General features: G+C 33.8%; 1 protein-coding gene across 7 annotated transcripts in view; it reads left to right on the top strand.

Moving 5' to 3' along the window:
• LOC106712160 (dual 3',5'-cyclic-AMP and -GMP phosphodiesterase 11) overlaps nucleotides 1-20,589 on the top strand; it is a 139,801-nt gene that overhangs the window by 45,789 nt on the left and 73,423 nt on the right. For 4 of the 7 annotated variants that reach the window (XM_014504624.2, XM_014504625.2, XM_014504623.2 and 1 more), the window contains exon 1: nucleotides 6,528-6,905. Coding sequence is in view for 3 of the 7 variants with exons in the window: in XM_045681310.1 (XP_045537266.1) it covers nucleotides 4,160-4,204 (45 nt within the window). In the remaining 4 variants the exon portion in view is untranslated. Of the gene's footprint in view, nucleotides 1-4,159; nucleotides 4,205-6,527; nucleotides 6,906-20,589 lie in introns of those variants that run through there. The other 3 variants (XM_045681311.1, XM_045681312.1, XM_045681310.1) reach the window with 3 other exon arrangements.

Here is a 20,589-nt window from a genome sequence, read left to right as displayed (position 1 = left end):
AACAATAGAAATATGTTTTTCCTATTATGTCATATCACTTAAGAGTTGTCTTAATTATATATTCATCGATGAATTACAGACTATTCTCGAATCATGGGGCAATGATAGATCCGAATAACTATAACACTCTCACATCTATCTAAATATACATCTATGCCTTTTCCCAATTATTTAGAGTCGGCCTTCCTTTTTTTATATTAGAAGGGGGCAAACTAGTATTCATCGACGCCCATGTACGTCTGCAATGCCAGAGGAACCGCCTTGTCCTAATTCTCTAGACAGCACGATTCCTGGAGTCTTGTTCGTCAAGGTCAATTTCTTTCAGATCATTTTGGATCGTCGTCAGCCATGTGGCTTAGGCGTGCATGGACATGTTTAAGACCAGTTTGACCATGTTATCATTCTAGTCTCTTCATAGCAAAAATTAACGATCAAAGTCATAATTCAAATCATTTTTGTTTATACGCGGTATTTTTAATTAAACTTTTTAATCCTCATTAGTTCACTATACGTCCCCACCGAGGGCTCGGAGCCTACCCTAAGTCAGAGGTGACTAGTTCATAGTCCACCACGCTGGCCAAGTGCGGGTTGACTTCACACGTAAAATCTTCGGATAAATATACATATGTAAATCGAGAATCGAAATACACATTGGTACATGGCGGGATTAGAACCCAGGACCTGCAGGTTACAAGTCAAGTGCTTAACCCCTGAGTCACAGACGCTCCATCTCATAATAGCAATAGCAAAAATATTAATACGAGTATAAGAAAATTTATTGCACAAAACAAGTTATCCATTTGTTACTGATATTAAAGAATTTGATAACTAATAGTGATACATTTATAAAAACATACGCGCTATAAATAAAGTAGAATACAGATATAATGGCCATTCGAAGAAATACCAGACATGTTTGTACTACATCCTGATTAATATTGCCATTGAGATAAAATATTATTCTAATATCCTATCAAATTATTCAAACTTTCGTGAGACATTATCATTAACTTATATAGGAACGGCTAAAACACTCACGTACATATGTACCGCGAAATAATACCAGTCCCACTCACCCTGATGAAGGGATCCCGATGGGCTCGAAATTAGTCGGTGCCGACATCGGACATATGTACGTGAGTGTTTTAGCCGTTCCTATGTAAGTTAATAATGTCCTATTAGTTAAAAGCTACATTTCAGTAAGGTAAAAATATTACTTTATACAATACTAGCTTTTACCCGCGACTCCGTCCGCGCGGAATAAAAAATAGAAAACGGGGTAAAAATTATCCTATGTCCGTTTCCTGGTTCTAAGCTACCTGCCCACCAATTTTCAGTCAAATCGATTCAGCCGTTTTTGAGTTATAAATAGTGTAACTAAAACGACTTTCTTATACATATAGATTACGAAGTCATTACACTTAATACATATGGTATGACTAGCTGTCGCTTAAAAAATGTAGCTTATATGACACGTTCGTAGATTTACCATAGCAGCGCCATCTATTGATTACTTACTCAACCCAGTCGAAAGGTATCGACATCTGTTAGAATCATTTGGAGTTAACAGATAATTGTGACTGTCAAATAATAAAAGACAAATAATTAGCAATAAATTAAAATTGCGACTATAATTTGAGATTTAAACTATCCTATCTCTCAAGTTGGATCGAACTGCACATGGTGTGCGAATTTTATTATAATCGGTTAAGTGGTTTAGGAGTCCATTGAGGACAAACATTGTGACACGAGATTTATATATATTAAGATGGCGAAAATATTCCGATCTTTACCGTTTGATAAAATTTGTACATTTTTGTCACATTGTATGCACATATTACATTATGGATAATGAAAGCATTAAAGTACTAATCCATTTCTAATTAGAGATCATTAACAAGCTTGGCTCCTTGCCGCATCTGATATACGGTATGGCCATTGCCAACATTGCTCTGACTTGTAATTTTCTCTATCCCCTGATCTTGGCAGTACTTATCTCGCTTATGGAATTTAAAAAAAAGTAAATTTAGAAAATGTTCAACTTTGACCTATATTTAAAACCTAGATACGTCCGATCTGATTTAGCTTCCGTATTCTTGCCAAGAAACTGATATAAAATTGTTTTTTTTTTTTTTAAATATGCTTTCATTAAATATTCTATTTACTAAAGTAGCTGTATTCTGCAACTTTTCTACCCAACAAAATCCTTTTCGTAAAATTTTTGGCATGAAAATGTCGCTGCGGAATTCTGTTCTTACATTTTATTCTACACTTACTTTTTAGTAACCAGCTTAATGCATGTTAATTAACGTGAAATTACATCGTTTTCATCATTCTACATACTAAATACTGTACCGTATTTTTTATTCAAGTCAATTTTATAACAGTCCGCGCGAAATTTTAAAAAAAACTTAATTATTCGCCTATGTGTTCATCCAGGCTACGTCCTACGTCTACGCTAAATTTCAGCGAGATCCATGCAATTATTTATTATTATTATTTATTTATTTATTTATTTACAATACAATGATAACCTAAGATACCTTTAAACAAACATTCATCCATCTTAACTTTCGCATTTATAATATCGGTAAGATTTACTTGAGTTTGTGCGTCCTATCAAGTCGCTGTTTTCATGACGCGTCTACATTATAAATGAACGGCTACGATACAAACAGAATTAATAGAATGTAATTGAAATTGGTTAGCTAGATCGATAGTAAGCGTAATATTGGCCTATTCAAAGACCACAGTCTTGCTCAATACACAAAGTGATTTGCTCTTCTATTGATTCCGTATTTACTTTGAGAGAAACCCGATCTATCTATTCTAAGCATAACTTTATCCTTTCATCCTTTATTGACATACCGTGGGTTTCAGAGATCAAAATATCATGACAGGGTTGATACATATGTTTTATACAGAAGTTTAGATCTCAGAAACCAACGGTTAGTAAGACATGTGATACATTGTATGTTGGCAACTTGCCAATGTTCGTTGAATTTTGCTTAAAATTACTTGCATCTTAGAGTTTATCGCACGTCGAGAAAATTATGATACAAAAGTTTAGATTTAATACTTTCTATACTTCAAATGAATATGCAAATATATCGCACCCCTAAACAAAGACTCCAGTAAATTAAAAAAAAAAATAGAGAACTGATTTCTAAATATTAATGAAAGGTATAAAAAAACAATACATATTCAAATATAATGTTTTGTGGAACGTGTTGTATTAACTTATTTCTTTATTAACAACTAGCTTTTACCCGCGACTCCGTCCGCGCGGAATAAAAAAAAAAAAGAAAACGGGGTAAAAATTATCCTATGTCCCTTTCCTGGTTCTAAGGTACCTGCCCACCAATTTTCAGTCAAATCGATTCAGCCGTTCTTGAGTTATAAATGGTGTAACTAACACGACTTTCTTTTATATATATAGATAGATTAAAAACCTGATTTTTTTTAAACGGTTGATAGTATTGTTACATGATCGCCGTGTTGATATTCGATACCAAAATTTGAAAAAGTTATTAACTCCAAATTAGATTTTTTTATAGTCTGATTGTGAAATACATATAAACGTAATTTTCCACTGTAGGAAACACATATTGTTATATGTATTTTTTTAAGAGAGTTCAAGAGGAAACAATGTTTTTGTAGTCACAATGACACAGTTTTTGATATAATCTTCATTTAAAATAAAGTCCTTTCGTTCCGTTTGTCTAAAAAAATGTTCGCTGTAAATCCATGTGAGTTCAGTTATGTGTAATATTAAAATAAGTTATATTTATTTCCAATTCTATATAGACAAAAATAAACATCTATTCTATTCTATTTGAAATCGTATCAAGAGGGTAAAACTTCATACATCCTATTGTGGAGAACTTTCTTCGTACTAACAGGCTTTGTAGCTATTTCTATTGGGATAGAGGAAAGAAATCCTCTTTATCTAAACTTATTTGCAAATAAATAGAAATGTCTGACTACTTATACATATGTAGATAATATCGCCTACTCATATTATATTTATTATAATAGTGAATAAAACTTTTTATTTAACTAAAGGTATTTTACAATATATTATATAGCCAAACCACAAAGTGGCAAAAGCAAAATACTTGGTTGGCAAAAATATCTTCATTTAAACAAATATTTTCAGTTTTTGTTTCAGGTAATTTCCGAGTTCGAAAAATAGGGGCTACATGTAAGTAATTTTTTACGTATTTTTCAAAGTTATTGTATTTTTTTTGTACTTTTTTAATTATTGCTCTTCGTACTTAACAAAGGTAAAGGTCAAAGTGTTATTTGAAAGAAATTTTAATTAACGTCTTTCACAGCCAGTTACAAAATATTTTCTCTATCTAAAATTAGTCAAATGAATTCTGTTACAACAAATATTCTGAGAGTTTTTCTAAGACATTGTAACATGAAAAATATTTTAATAACTTTGACGTAGGTAAAAATGAATAGAGCTTTTTTCAAAAAATATTATTAGAGGACTCTCGAACAACCACTAGTCTAAAATTTCTCGAAAAATATCATCGTTTATTAAACTTTATTAAAGATGATTATGATTTAATCTTTATGATTAAAATTTTTACTTTCTATCTCATAAAGTTGCATTTTGAACGGCAGGCAGTAAAATCTTGAATGGACAGGTCGACGCAGCGTCCGTGCGCCTTCCGACAGATGATTTCCATGATTTATTTAAGATAGCGGGAGCATCCTGACTTATCAAAGTTGTCAAGGATTAGCAAAGAGGCTTAATACAAAAGACAAAGACACTCAAACAAAAAACAAAATATATTTTTTTTAATTTATTTTGTGTATTGTTTACTTTTTGAAATATGTGAAAAAATATACAGTCTGAAATGGATCGCAAGGACGAAATAAGTGTTTGATTTTAGTTATTCCAAAAATAGTGGCGCTCTTTAATAGAGGCCTATGCCCAGCAGTGGGCGTCATGTAGTTGACAATAAGAAGATGTTACGATTTGCTCATTTAGTTTTTGATGTTTAGTTGATGAGAGATGCATAGTAAATATATGAGTAGACAGCCCTATTAATGTTTGCTACAAAGACATACGCTCTAGGACATTGCGTGTTGCACTCGCGCCTCGCACGTCTCATAGACATGTGCATTCGTATACTGACTTTGACTATAGATAGACGGACTAGACTAGCCGCTGCGCTGCCGCCCTGCGCCGTCTTGCTTAATGCCACTTTTCTCGGGTGTGAAGTTAGTTACGTGACAATCAATTCAAGTTGCAAGTAAAATTTAAACATCTTTGTTAACGCCTACTAACTCAGAAATTTACGAATACCATACAAACAAAAAGCAAGTTTAAGAGCTTGTATAGACCGACAAAGTTATCTGACTTGATGGCAACTCACTAGCGGTTAATGTTAAAAAATGTCTTAAGATTCATCTGGTACCATAGCTGTCTTTGTCATGTTTTTCTTTTATCTCATTTTCTATGCTTATGTAGGCTTTATATTTTTCTGCCAGGAATTTACCGGCTCAGATAAGCTTGTCTCATTTTGTTTTTTTTTTATCCAAGGGGAATGCGCGCACTTTACAGCTCCTGTCTCTTAATAGTCAAAGTATACTGGCGTTCGTTTCGTTGTCTATGTCTCCCGTTCTACACTATATTGACGTTCGATGTATTACAAGGTTTTCTGGTATAGAAATTATGTACAAAATCATTGTTATACAGCTTTCTTGTTATAATTGCCTAATCACTTTTTGATAAACATTTCTGATTATTAAATTTTACTTTTATAATGTGATAATACTTTCTAATAAAATATTTTAAGAGTTTAATAGTACGTGGCGTATCGGAAGTTCAATGTAACACATAAGATAGATATAAATATACTAAGAGTATTCATGAATTTTTTGCACTGTATTACTGCACTATTTTTTTAGTACAGTACCCAAATGATAAAATTTTATCATTCCTACATTTATAATGATTTCCTCCACTACTGTTTGGTTTTTAGCAAACAAACCGCATTATTAAGTAAGTTTATTCAAGAAATAAACATTCATTATAGATAAGAGAAGTTGTGAGACTACATTCATAATTCATTCGGAATATTCCTTTTGCTAATTTCTTATCTCGCTCCGTAACTTTTAACCTGGTCATAGAGTGTCGTCGATGAGGTTAGATAGCTTCAACTCCAACTTACGTTACGCTGTCAGTGCTCGGTGAATTTACGTGGCCGCTACATGGTCAGCGATATCTTACCGGCTATAGGTATCTATTGTGCTGAACACTAACCGCCGGTTATATCAGGACGCTGGGGTGTGTTTATAAGTGCATTGCAGTGCATCGTGGTGTTGTGTTTTTGATCTGTTTATCAGTCGTGTTTTGCATGTGTGGTGGTGGTGGGAACGTATGTGTGTCGTGCGTGGAGTGTGCGGCACGTGTGTGCGTGCGCGCGCCGGCGTGTGGGTGGGCGCGAGGCGCGAGGCGCGGCGGAGCGCGGTCGGCGGCGGCGTTCGGACGCCAGTCGAGATCCGATCGTCGCGGGGCTGTCGCGCTGTCGCCGCGTCGGGCCCAACTCGCGATCCCAACTTTGATCCATTGGAAACTTTTCAATGCAAATTTTCGCTGTGATTCGTCGGCCGCGCTCGTAGCCCGCTCCCGTTGTCGATTCGCGACGTGTTCCGGCGTCAGCGAGCGACGCTATATGCACCGTTGCGCGTGTCCAACGCACACTCGGTCTATTTTTGAATATTCACTAAACGCTCCGACGCGAAGTTTTCGAAACGCAGTCGGCCGCCGGTGCCGGGTTAACGGCCCCAGTGTGCAACACGCTTGCACCGCATCTCTTGTGTTTTTGTTGACGGATAACATTTGTGTTGTTAACCTCTTCGGTCGAAACGGTGGAACGTTATCTGTAAGTATGACACCGGCCGATTTTCATTGCCCATTGTCCACAAAAATGTACTTTAATTACAATGTTTTCGACCTGTTGATTATCCAACACGCCTGCCATGTTTATCGCATCCAAATTATAAATAAGTGGAAAGGGTAAACGAAATTTGACGTTATGATGACCAGTGCACGCAATGAACGAACACAAACACAAGACTACATCAACATGTGTGTTGATATAATTCGTACGTACCTACGCAGTTGTCTTGTGTTCTCTTGTGTATAGTCGACGTTTTATTACGTGACTCTATTATATGTTTAAAGTTTTACTGGTCAGCAATGACTCCTTCCACTTGTTTATTTGTTATTGTATGATGAAATATTGGAGTAATTCCTTAAATATGCGTTAGATTCACAGTTATCAATTAAAATAAGGCATTACTTGGACTAGAAATGTCAAATTACGTACCTACCTTGTGAATTTGCAGTTCGTAACGTTAAGTTTTAAACGGGTGAACTAAATATAGAAAAAAATGCATTACCAAATAAGTAGTCCCAAGTTTAAATACCTCAAGTTTATAAATATACCTTAATACCTTCTTTACATCCGCAACAACGTTCATTACAAAATATTTCCTTTTTACGTAAAATGGCCTATAGTATGTAGTAAAAGGTACGTTTATTTAACCTTTAGCGTTTTCAATGTCACAAAATTAATTTATCTAGCTTAAAATAATGTTAACTTTAACATTATGTAACAATTTCTTAACAGTATAATTAGTAATGAAGGTCAGAAGTGCAAAATGCGATGTTATTTGTTAAAAAAAGGTATTACCAAAGAGTTTAAATTGTTTATATACGTGACAAGAGGGATGGCTAGTTTATAATTCCTTTGTAATTGACGATTGTACTTGATACCTAATAAATGTAATGTTATGAGGCATACAAGAAATAAATATTTGAATCTGAAAAAAAAACACAAGTGGTAATTTTATACATGTTCTGAATGAGAACAACATAATTCATGCCGATGACGCGGAGTGTTTGATAGAGCTAGAGAATCGGTCTTGATACACCTCTGTCGCTCATTTTTAATACATCTGCGATTTTTGTGCTCTTGGTACCGCATTCTTGACGAGCCATTAAACTAGTCGCCATAAGTTCTAGAACAACCACGACTGATACTGCCATTCACATTCGCAATATAAATTTCTTCAATTCCGTTTTTCTATTTTTTCCGAACCTTTGTTGCATTCATAATTCAACTTTAGTTTCAGCAAGGCCTTTAAAAAAACACTTTCTTAACAACGCTGTTTCTAATATCATAGTTACAACTTGTGTATTGGTGGTGGAAACGCAAACGCGACTCAAAACAATGATTTAATTTATCTTACTACTGTATAACATGCTTTTTAGATTACATTCAAGACAAAAGAGTATATTGTCGCCCCTACTGTATCAAAACTTCATGTAAATGCATTTTGTATGCACAATATTTTCCACACGGTACATTGTACGCGAGTATTTTAATATAGGTTGTACTCCAGACAGCGCAGATAACAAAAATGGCCGATAGAGACGCAAATTTGCATAATCTTATACATGAAACCGAGAGAGCAATGTGATTTTTAAAGTCTTTATTACTCTGTTACTCCGAGACTTGTAAAGTTTTTTGTTATACTCGTAGTAGTAATGTTTATTTCTACAATATATACGACTGAATACGTAATATTAGTGTGCTAGACTGATTATTTAATTTGTAATTCTGTGCTGATCATTTCGTGAATGGATTAATAAATGGATTCAAACTATTTATTATTTAAGCATAGCATAGTAATTTATAATCGATTTTCTTGAGGCAATTCCAATTCGTGGACTTTTCCTTATTGATATTATCAGTCACTTTTTGTTGACGGATTTTGTAATAACGATTTTTGTAAAAACCTATAAAGGTTAAATAAATAAATCGTTATTAACATATTTTGATAACATAATCTAAACTATTGCATTTAATATTAAAGTTTACACGTACAGTCCGCAAAATAAGTAAACAGTAGATATGTTCTTGAAAGTGAGTAGACTTTATTGTTGTCTAAGTTAACAAATTGATTTTGACTTCACTATGGTGGATAGACTTTTTTACGGTTGATACAAAAGTAAAGTCTGTCAGTTGTTTGATTAATACGTTTAATATTGAATCACTATACATGCTATTTGCATTGTAAATATTTAAATTAGCGATTTACTACTGATATTGAAATTTCTTATAACCAGAATAGATTTTAATTTAAATTGATTCTTAGGATTTCTTAAGAATTTAAATTAGTCAGCCTCTTCTATTTTAATTTCTTGAGATAAGTGTCACAAGAACTTATTTACGAAAAAATAATTCAATTTAATTGCATCTGATTATTTTCTTCATTCGTCCTTTATTTCGTTCTTGTTTATTATTCTAAATCAATATCTGAACCATTTGTTTACGTAAAGTGATAGAGCCCAAGAATTACACTAATGCAATTAAATACACGAACACGAAACATTTCATCTTGTCCAAGTCCGCTTTATATCTGCAAAGAATGGATGTACGCTACAGCTGTGAATAGGAGAAGACAGGTCAGGTCATTAGTATTGAAAAATGGCGCTAGCGTTTTCATTTGAAGCGAGTTGTCTGTTCTTTAACGTTGGATTATTACATTTTTGAATATTATCTTTAAAATTTTTTTTTTCTCGGATTTAGTTTATAACATTTTATATAAGTGTTTGAAAGTGGCATGGATTTTGCTTTTTTTTTTCCAAGAATTTAAGGAATACTTTATTTAAATACGATATTAATTGAAATGAAGATACCCAATTTAATAAACATTGAAATGCAGAAATGATTATGTACACTATACTGTATTTTAAATATTTTTCGTTACAGTTAGACGTTTTTAGAAGCTATCACCAGATGAATAAATTTATAAGTACCATACGTTATGATGACATCTGTCGGTTTCCACCGCCGAAATACTTGTTTAAAAACAAATTTTTACCCTTCTTATTCTACGAAGTGAGTTTTGATTCGTGAGTCATGTTGTTGTAAAAATACTTTCTCAAAAAATCGCAACAAGCCTACAAAGTTCGAGTTAGAATTTTTTTGCATTTTGAATTTGAAACAAGTTTTGCTTATCTACCGTTTAAATATATTTTACCTAGGTATAGTTATTTGTAGCTAAACAATTCCATTGGAATCTAGTTCGTTGTTTCGAAGTTTATCAATATTTAGTAGTGCATTCGACATGCGCTTGATAACCAATGGTCGGTCGTCGTTGTGCGAGTGACACATCTCCGGACAGACCCTCCGCGAGGTCAATGTGGTGATACAGCCTTTGTATGAATGAAATGTCATATGCCCGATATCTGAAGTAATTAATATTACGCTTTGAGCAGTTTCTTAGGTGATTCTGAATCATGGGGAACGTTTAGGGAAATGTCGCATAAAGTGGTAATTGAGATTTTCATTGAGAAATATATTATGTTTAAGTGGTTGAGATATCCTTTAAAAAGTTGTTTGTTTCTAAAGTGAAAACCGTATCTGATCGAGTTATAATTTTATACAGATTTACATGATTTATCTGACTTTTTTAATTAATATTGACTTTTTTTTTATTTATTTAAAACTGATAATGTGCAGAACACAAAGAGTCAGAGCTACTATTAAGCATCCATTTATTATGCGTGTTATCTTGTATTTTGGCATTTTTACAATGTTTGTTCACGTTATCTGCGCTGCTTCCAAACGCCACGTCGCGCCGCGCCGGGGCGACACTGCGATACGCGTCTATCGCTTTCTGTCGTAATGCTACCGACAACTGTTTTATTTTATACATACTATGCACCGCAGTTTTACTCGATGTAAGACTAAAATTAAATCAGAATCATCATCAGGGCCATCGTTGTCGTCAAATTCATTCTGAGCGCCCCTAATAATATGTCCGTATGGCGCCCCTGGTTTATAACTGCCCTGTTGTCAGTTCAATGTTGGACAAAGGCCTTCTCCAATGCCTTCAATGAATCCTTGAAGGCCTCCGATTAACTATTTTTCAAAAACTAAAGCATTTCATGCTGTTTTTTCGACATGGGATAGGCAATTCCTGAAATGATTGGTGCAACCTTAGAACCCTCATTATATCAGTTTCATTAAAATCTTTCGAAATAACTTATTTACATACAGAATGCTGCTTATAACGCTATTAGTTTTGAATGATAATAACTTATGTATAACATGTCTTCAAAGCTAAGTATTAATGTTATAAAATATCAAGTATCACACAACGTTGTAACGAAACACTGAAGGTTAAAACAATGACATACGAGAATTTTAGATATCTATTATTATTAGAACATCTTATACATTAAAATTGGTGAATTTCTTAACTTTTTGTGAGTGGTGAAAGAATATTTGAATTCGGTCAAGTACGTTTTTCATTAAACATGCAAAACCTTCTTAAGTTTCTAATTGTTTTTCTAAGCAAGTCTTAATAAATCATCAAGTTTATCTAAATTTTAGAAATAATGTAAGTTTTATTTTTAAATACTTAGTTTTGAATTGTAATAAAATACAGTTGGAGTCTTTTTAAAATCGATAAAGTCTGATTTAAAACTGTCTTCATTTAACACAACACCGGATTGTAATAACATTCCGAAATTTTCTTGATTGTGATCTCAATTTACTTTCCTGATGGTTGATACTAAAGATAGAGAGATTCGTTTATATCGCCAAAGAAATTCAAATATATGTGTGAAATCAACAACCCGCAATCTGCCAGCGTGGTTGACTATGGCTTAGTCACCCCTCTTGGGGACCTCCGAGCCCCTTGGTAGCGACAAGCCCAAGTTCACGCTAAGATTCGTTAAAATCAAAGGCAGACGTATTTTGAATGTCTAATAAGCAATTTTGCTTATTAGACATACTATAGTTTTATACTAAATATATTTTACGTACTTTCAACAATTTGTGACCGATCATATGTTTTCGGACAAAAATTATATAACATGACAATTTGTTCGCTTCATTATTAATACTTTTCTATAATATTTTCTTATCTATAAGGATTAATAATGGTTTAGGTCACGAAGGATATGTAATCAGGGAGTTTTTTATGGACCTCTTTTAATAAAAAAACGAAATTAACTTTTCTTTATAGAACACTTTATTGTTATTTAAGTTGTCAACTACGAATCTCCTTCGCAATCATCGTTGTGGGTTTCAATTGTTGAGCAACTTATTTAATAACATATTGTCTTCAGACTCATTTTCTTTGACAAAACAGACAATACTCTTTTTAATACAAGTATAACGGCATAGGAATTTTACGGTGGAATTATGAATTAATGAGTTTATTATGCTTGTTTTAGCGTGAATTTATTTTATAAACTAACTTTGTGTTACTCCGAATGGTATAACGTTGTCGATAAATGAGTAACACCGGCACAAGGCAATTTAAATAAGTAAATAATGACTCGAATAATACCCATTAATTCTCGAAGAAGTTATAATACTCGGAAATGGTCATGTAAATATTCGCATTAAATATTTATTCGGGTTAAACAAGTAAAACATTTACGTTGATGAATATTTGATAATCCCTAAGCGACTTTTGATGACCTCAAGTCGACGTAGGTAAGGTGAAATTAAACATTAATCTCTCGTCAAAGGAAACGCTTTCCCTAAACAAATTCAACAATTACTTTAGAATTACAATTCAATTATCGTGACTGAACTAATCGATCTTTCGCTTGTTTAACTTTCAATTAAAGGGTCTTTTGAGCGGTTAAAATAAGTAGGACGTACGAATAATGCGATTTTTTTTTCTGTTTCTGAAAGGCAACAGCGGTATAAGGGATTAGTTATTAATTGAATGAATCGATTCGAGAAAGTATCTTATAAACTCTCCTTTTGAGAACGTTAAATGTAAAGATATTGATAATTTGGCTTATCTCATTTTTTATCAATACAACCCTTTTCTTTTGGTTATTGAGGATAGTAGGTAGAGTTTGTGGCATCGTTAAGTGTCATATACATTAACCCTAAAGTAAAGAGACGAGCAGAAGTTTTTAATATAATTTACTGTGTTTTGTAGCGCATTATCTGGCGCACCGCGTTTACGCATCGCCAGACATAAGATAGTAAATCTCGTTAGCCTAGTAATTTGTCTAGCCTATGGCGCCTACGAACCGGAAAGTGGCTATGATTGCACATTAGAAACAGGCGCCGCGGTGACAACCGCCGGGAATGTCTAACCGCGGGGAATACCAAGGTGTAGTAATATATAAGAAAATCAATGATTACATATCTTTCCTATTTTACATCTTAGCTGTACGAAAGGTTGATAGAAAAGCGACAAATTTTTCATAATATAGTTATTATTGTGTGGTTAACATTAAATTCTATTTTGTAGAATAGTTATATATTTGACATCATAAGTCGGTACAGAATAGTTGAGTACTTCTTCGTTTTTTTTTAATCCTTAAATTTAAAATGGAATTAATAACTAAATAATGATTGCGTTATACTTCAAGAAGCAAGCGTATCATCATCTCAAAGGCCGGTAACGCATCTGCGATTCCTCTGGTATTGCAGATGTCCATGGGCGTTGATAAACACCTTGGTGTTCCCACTGTTCTGTCCCTTTCTCTTATAAAAAATATAATCCATGTTATCTAACAAACTAACATCTGTTATTAAAAATGACAATATTGTCTTAATATCCAATCAGAGTTTATATATCGGAAAACTTTCTCACATCAACGACTAAGTTCGCGATGACGACACACACTTTGTCTAGCGGCGCAGAAATACGTATGAAATGATATGCCTACAGATGGTTAATATGAATTTACGCAGTAATTTAAGTCACGCGAACTCGTGTAATTGTTAACAATGGAAACGTAATAAATTTTCCACAACAAGAATATTTTTTGCCAACTCGTGGACTTAGTTATGAGTTATGTTGCTTCGAACAGGAAAGGCTTATTTGTAGATTAAAAATTTTATGGTCAAGAGTCAACTCGAAACTTTAAAAAAACTTAAAATATTTTTCTTTCTCTATGAATTAAGACAATTTAGGAAGAATCTATTTTACGGCTTTGCCAATTTTTTTTATATCCAAGTAACAGTTTATCAAATTATTTTTTGATTTTATAAATGTAGAACTCTCATGGTATAAGGCAAGGTGAAGAAGTTATATTCAATAATAGTTTTATACCATAGCATTTATTATATTATTAAATAACGGGATGATCATTTCCTTCTATAAAGCTATGGTCTAAGCATCATACTAATTTTTGTGATATTGTAGCCGTATCTATTTTTTCTTAAGTCACACTCAGATCCGATACAATTGCGATTGGCCGCAAAAATATTTTCTTTTTTGCTTTGTAGTTTTTTGTAAGCCACAATTTAGCATATTGCTAAACCTAGCAATCTAAATAGAATTACCATACGAATAACCGTAACAGAAAATATATTTTATAAAATATATATTTTGACGTAGCTTTTAATTTTCCTTCAATTTGCTTTTTTATTCGCTCCAAATTCGCTCGGGTAGAGAAAAAAATTTAAAGAAAATATAGCCTATATTATTCACTGATAAAAGAACTTTTGGCAGTGAATGTTTTTTTTTTAAAAAGATTCATTACTTTTCAAGTTTGTTTAGAACAAACATTACAACAACATTATTAGACATAGACATGTCGGGTTGTCGGCTGGCCTCTATTCCTTCGTAACTCTACCGCTATCTCATCCATGGCGTATATCTGGCGCCTCTTAATTGCCTCAGACTAATAATTATTATCAGTTCGCGTGCGCCGGCACGCCCTCTCCGCCCTCCCGCCCTCTCGCCCTCTCGCCCTCTCGTCGGCTCCTCAGATACGCAATTACTACTACACGCGCAATTATTACACACACACAGACACTTTAAGCACGTGCTTTAAATGTCACTTCAAACAGTCCCGTGGTTAACAAACATTAACTAGAATATGACAAAAAATAACACCCTAAAAGCCAAGGTAATTTTTTTTCAATTCCATTTTTATAGGACTATAAAACGTTCACTATTTTTTAACGTTATTTACGTGTCTTGCGAAAATTCAATGATTAAACACAACAAAAGCATTAGAGAGACATGCCATTAATTCCTTTAGGTGAACAACCTCGTCTGCACTCGAAGACGATTTGTCCGGAATAGCAATTATTGCTACGCGAGACCTGACTATGTTACCTTTAAACTTTTCAGCGACGAATTCTAAGTACAGCCGTGGAATATTTTTAAAGGTTTTCTTTTAATATTCCTTTGTACATTACCTCTGTTATTTTATAATTGACTAAAACCCCCTGTGATGTGTGTGAAGGTGATAAAATGTTTCAAATATTAAAATGCTAGATCTGCTCCCTTACCGACCCATTCGTGCAGCAGATGTTGTTACCGGCGTCTACCACTGTTCAAATACAAATTGTATTTGACAGTTTCTTTTGTGTTGTTCAGTGAACAGTAGGCAAATCATTTATACCGTAGCGTTACAATTTGTTGATACTGTTTTATTGGATGTTTGACCTCGTGTTATCACGACAAGCCTCCTTCGTCATTGTATACCTACCTAATCATTTTGTTATCGCACTTTTGCAATGACGTGTTTGAATACTAACCATTTCAGTGTTTCACCACGTTCCTTTTTTATTTGCAAACATTGGAGTTATTGCTTCCATTTTTCTTTACTTTGTATTCATATATGTATATGGATGGAATGTTTATCTCTTGATACAATATCGTTGTATTCCTCGTTTGATTTTCCTATTTCTCATTTGAATCCTTCGAGATATTGGAAGAAACTTGCGACGCTAAGATATATAACAGGGAATTTATATAAATGCTTTTGGATTGAAGTGTACTTATCAGTGTATATAAATACAGATGAAACTGATTGCCTGATATACCTATATAATTAGGCCGGCTGGACTGGTGTAATACCACGACCACACAGAAGAATCAAGTCGAATCAATCAAGTTGAAGCAATTTCACGTTTCGTCTGATGAGTCTATATGCCATAGGCCTAATTTTACTCACCGTTCTCTTCTCACCCTTTTCTTTTAAAGAAAGGATGGAAAATTGTTGGTTATTTGACAGATAAGATAAAGGTAAGCAACGCATCTGCAATCGTGAATGTCTATAGACAACAGCGAATTCATGTGGCCGCTTGTTTGTCACCTTAAGATAAAAAATCCATAGAAATTTTGCAGAGATTTCTGTATTACGTGGGCGAGGACTTAAGTATTTTTTATTCATCTTCCCATAGACAGATTTGTTTATAACAGCTAGCTTGTTATTAACTCTATATAAAATCAAAGTCATGCGCTGTTACGTCGATATTGTAAACAATCACATTATGACATCTCCATATATTATATTGTTTTGATATAAAGCGAACTACGTTTTGAAATATCTTCCATTCATTATGTTTGTTAGGGAAATCTACAGCATGGCCCTTATCACAACTATCTGACACATGTTTAATAAGCATTGATAACACGATGGAACTTTGTGGGTACTTATGTGATATGCTAAAGATTTCATAAAAGTTATTAGATCGATTGATAATTGTCCATTCAATGTATGCCGACCAGAGCTTTTATTCACTTAATCTGCGATATTTTGTATTCTGCGATTATTATTGTAAAGAGGAAACATATGTCTCTATGTAACTAATAATTACAAAAACTGATGCTACGTTATGAGTAACATAGACGATATTTATTTTTATTATAAAACATTTAAAAATCAAATATCCAATTGTGCGATGGTGAGACGGACCTAGTACTAGACAATATATAAAGGTTGTTTTTAGTACGAAAAATCTATTAAGTATATCCCGTCAATACGGGTCTTTTCTCCCTCGACAGCGACATTTACCTGCGGTATTAAATCCCCCAGGGGCTTAGGAAGGACAACGATACTATCAGCACTTTGTCAGGGAAAAACCCAACGTTCAAGCCGCGGTTAGCGTTGGGCCGATATGTTTTCACCGGCGGCATTTTATTACACCATTGCGTGTAAAAAATGTTCGTATTGTCTTGCAATTTTCATTCGTACGATCTATCATACCAAAAATCAGGCTCGCAAACGATCGCATAGCTATTGTTCTACCATCGTAAAGTAGCTATAAAACGTTCTTTAAACGATAACCCGACCGTTTCGAAGCGTGTACACAACTCGAACGGACCACACGTGCGCCCACATCTCATTAATTCAATCGATACGCCCTCACTAAAACATTATGTTACATACACTATCGTATCAATTTATTGCCGTATAAACCCGTCGAATGAAAACGTATGCTAAATCACCGATACCCATAGTTAAATCGCGCGTCTTTTATTTTGCTACTTAATAGTAATCATTTCTACAGTTTTGTTAGGTGTCATAAAATATCGATAACAATCAACGGTTGCCAAAATGTTCCATCCCATTTGTTTATTCATAAGTTTAATGGCAGCCTTTTTTTGAAAAGCAGCTTTTTTGTCCCGCAATTTTTTATAATAGTAGCAATATTATGGCGGTTTTCATGTTTCAATGAAAACCTTATTTCTATATATCTAAAAACATGTATACATAATATCGATTTTACAAAAATATTTAGATATAGTTGTGCGATTTATAATCTGCACAAATGTACCACATCACGCCCGACTACTGCTAGGTTTTAGACAAAAAGTTTCAATATATGACATATTTGAAAATCATAATGTGAATAAAAGTTGTAAGAAGTTGTACTTATACAACTTTTTCTTCTAACATTTCATGTGCGTTCAAAACTATGCGTTTTAGTAGAAGGTGTACAGATGCATTTAAAGAACATTATAAATGCATTAACGTAATAAAAGTTCATCACAGGCTTTATTGCGTACCAACGGCATAAGAAATACTCAACTGCGTGTATAAAGTATTCTTTGAAGCAAAATTAAAGGTTAACGACCACCCTAGCTTGTTGTGAAGTAAAAGAAATTACGTGTGGGAAGAAACTTTAGCCGTTTAGTAGTTACCAGTTTTTGTGGCTTTGCTTTCCCGACTTCGCCCCGGAGGGCATGACCTCGTGCGTGACGTCATCCCTTAGATGAATGAACATTCCCCCTCACTTCAAACCTCTAACCGACCAAGGGTCATTTTCACTCTAGCTATGAGTTCGAATATCAGCCGCAACAGCTGTTCATTCCCCAGACAGAGTTCTTTGTAGGGAATGTTTTTCTGACAGATTTGTCGATATAATTGCGTAACTATGAACGTTAAGGATTCGAATAAGAAGATATGAAAGAACAGTTTTACGAACCGTGAAAAGTACTAAAATTCATGACTTTCGTATTTTTATAGGTTTATGATATTTAATTTACGTAAAACTTCCTTTGGAGCATTTGTTAAGGGTTTCATCATAATCAGCCTGAGTTCGTCCAAAGCTGCACGAAGGCCTCGCCCATCGATTGTCACAATGCCCGGTCCTGTGCCGCCTGCATCCAGTGCACTCCCGCAACCTTGACCAAATCATCGGTCCATCTTGCCTACCTACGTCTACCTGTTAGGGTTTATTATGTTTTAATTATTATTATGCAAAATGTTGGTAGTTTTATTAAAAAAAAATTGTAGTTATCAAGGCCTTTTTACAAAGCAAAACATAAAATAGCTCTCTTATAACATCTTATAACTTTTGTCTATTAAACTTAAGCAAATTGTTATAAGGAAATCGTGAACCGGAGTTTAGCAATTCCAAGTGGATTGGAACAAGTATGTAGGAACAAAAAAAGATGTTCCTGCAATTAATAAAGTTGATCCGGTTTGTTTTCTTAGGTCGGCGACGCTTCTTAAGGGTCGACTGTAGTGAGTCATCTCGGTGCTCGGCCGTACAAGGCCCAGAGCTACGTAACTGTCACTGCATCGTAGTTCAATTGATAAACCTTCCGTTTTACAAAGCGGCTAATCACATTTTATATCTGTTATGATCGGCTAATCAATAATTCTTAATATTTAAATGGTATCCAAATATAACTACTACTTTTTTCGCACAGGGAAAAGCTAACTCCCACTTTATGAAACAATGTGTAATTCCGCTAAAACACACTGGCGCAGTTCATTCGTCTTATTTTTTAAAGTTGGTCGTACTACTACTATTTTGAATGGTCTTAGTTTAGCAGTCGTTTTGTTAAATAGTCGTATTGTAAAATTCGACAATATTGCTACAACTGTAACATAGACGCCGCTATGAGAATCAGAATCTACTTGAATATTAAGGAAAACCGGATGATTGATGTTCCTTCGCTGCTTCTTTTGTGTGATGATAATGTTGTAATGGTTTCTGATATATTAAAACGTCTCGTATATACCTAAAACAGGGTATTGTAGTAATTTCAGTGTGCTTCTTTTTATTATATAAACGATATTCCATTCCATTTTTGTGGTGTACGATTACAACGTTACCTGCCACTTATTTTCAATAAGTCACTTCGTGTCGCTCTCCTAGAACTACGAACAAAATATACATATCTTATCTTACTAATTAAGTTTTTTTTAATCCGTGTGGATAGTGTCGCGGGCGACAGCTAGTTTCTCATATATATGAAATAAATATACACAAGTCTACGTACACGCTCAGCGTTTACGACGCACTGTTACTTCCCCTCCTTAAGTATGTCACTAATTTGGTCGATATGTCCCCCTAGGGTGAACAGAACAGTAATATAAAATAATCGTAAATTAAATTCATTTGGCCGTTGAACTCTAAAAAGCAATAAACACTACTTTGTTGTTTCAATTTCAAGAGACGCATTATTTTCTCATTTCAATCCATTAGAGTTTACGCAACTGAAATTATTTCTTTTCATTAAATTTCCTTCTAAGTAGCAGAATATTGAAAAAGTAACCCATGAAAATGTCTATCTATATTGAATATTCATCGAGAAGCCGTATGTGTTTCGTGATTTCTTTGTTCGCCTTGACCTTCCGAAGCCGGTCTGTGACCGCATACTAACAAGACGGCGTACGATGCCTTGCTTCCATAACATTATCTGAAGGTACATTGGTTTCAAATATGAATGTGCATGAACATGCGCCATATTTATTACGAATTCTTAAGACTATTCATGTCCACGGAGACAATTTTGATGACGAGTGCAAAATTTAGATATCTTTCTGCTTGGATTATAAGATTTTTAAAGCTAGTTATATTAGTTTAGTGATGGACTGTTACTAAGCAAAATCGTGAAAGATTTTGTAAAACAAATAATATTTACATGTATAAATATTTGCTAATCCTTTTTGAAAAAATCTTTATTTATTTATTTATTTATTTATTCGGAGAATTAACAGACACAAGTTTATGTTATAGTTACATGCGTACAATCTAATATATAAGTACATAAAAACTTATATCCTAAAATATTCTCACTGAGACATACATAATTATAAAAGAAGCTACAAAAAAGTAAGAATACATACTAAGTGTAAAGTGACAAGTAATAAGTAATAATAATATGTAAACAGTCCAATCAAACATATTCTGCCCGGTAACAAAGCCACGTTACGATGAAAACAGTAAATTATATATTTACAAGTGTATAAAATGCAAGGGTAATTTAACTACTTAATTTAATAGTATATACTTAATTACTTAACCTTACTACTAA

The sequence above is a fragment of the Papilio machaon genome, chromosome 15, assembly GCF_912999745.1.
Source record: "Papilio machaon chromosome 15, ilPapMach1.1, whole genome shotgun sequence".
NCBI classification, from domain to species: domain Eukaryota; kingdom Metazoa; phylum Arthropoda; class Insecta; order Lepidoptera; family Papilionidae; genus Papilio; species Papilio machaon.
This window is presented reverse-complemented; position numbering and strand designations above follow the sequence as displayed.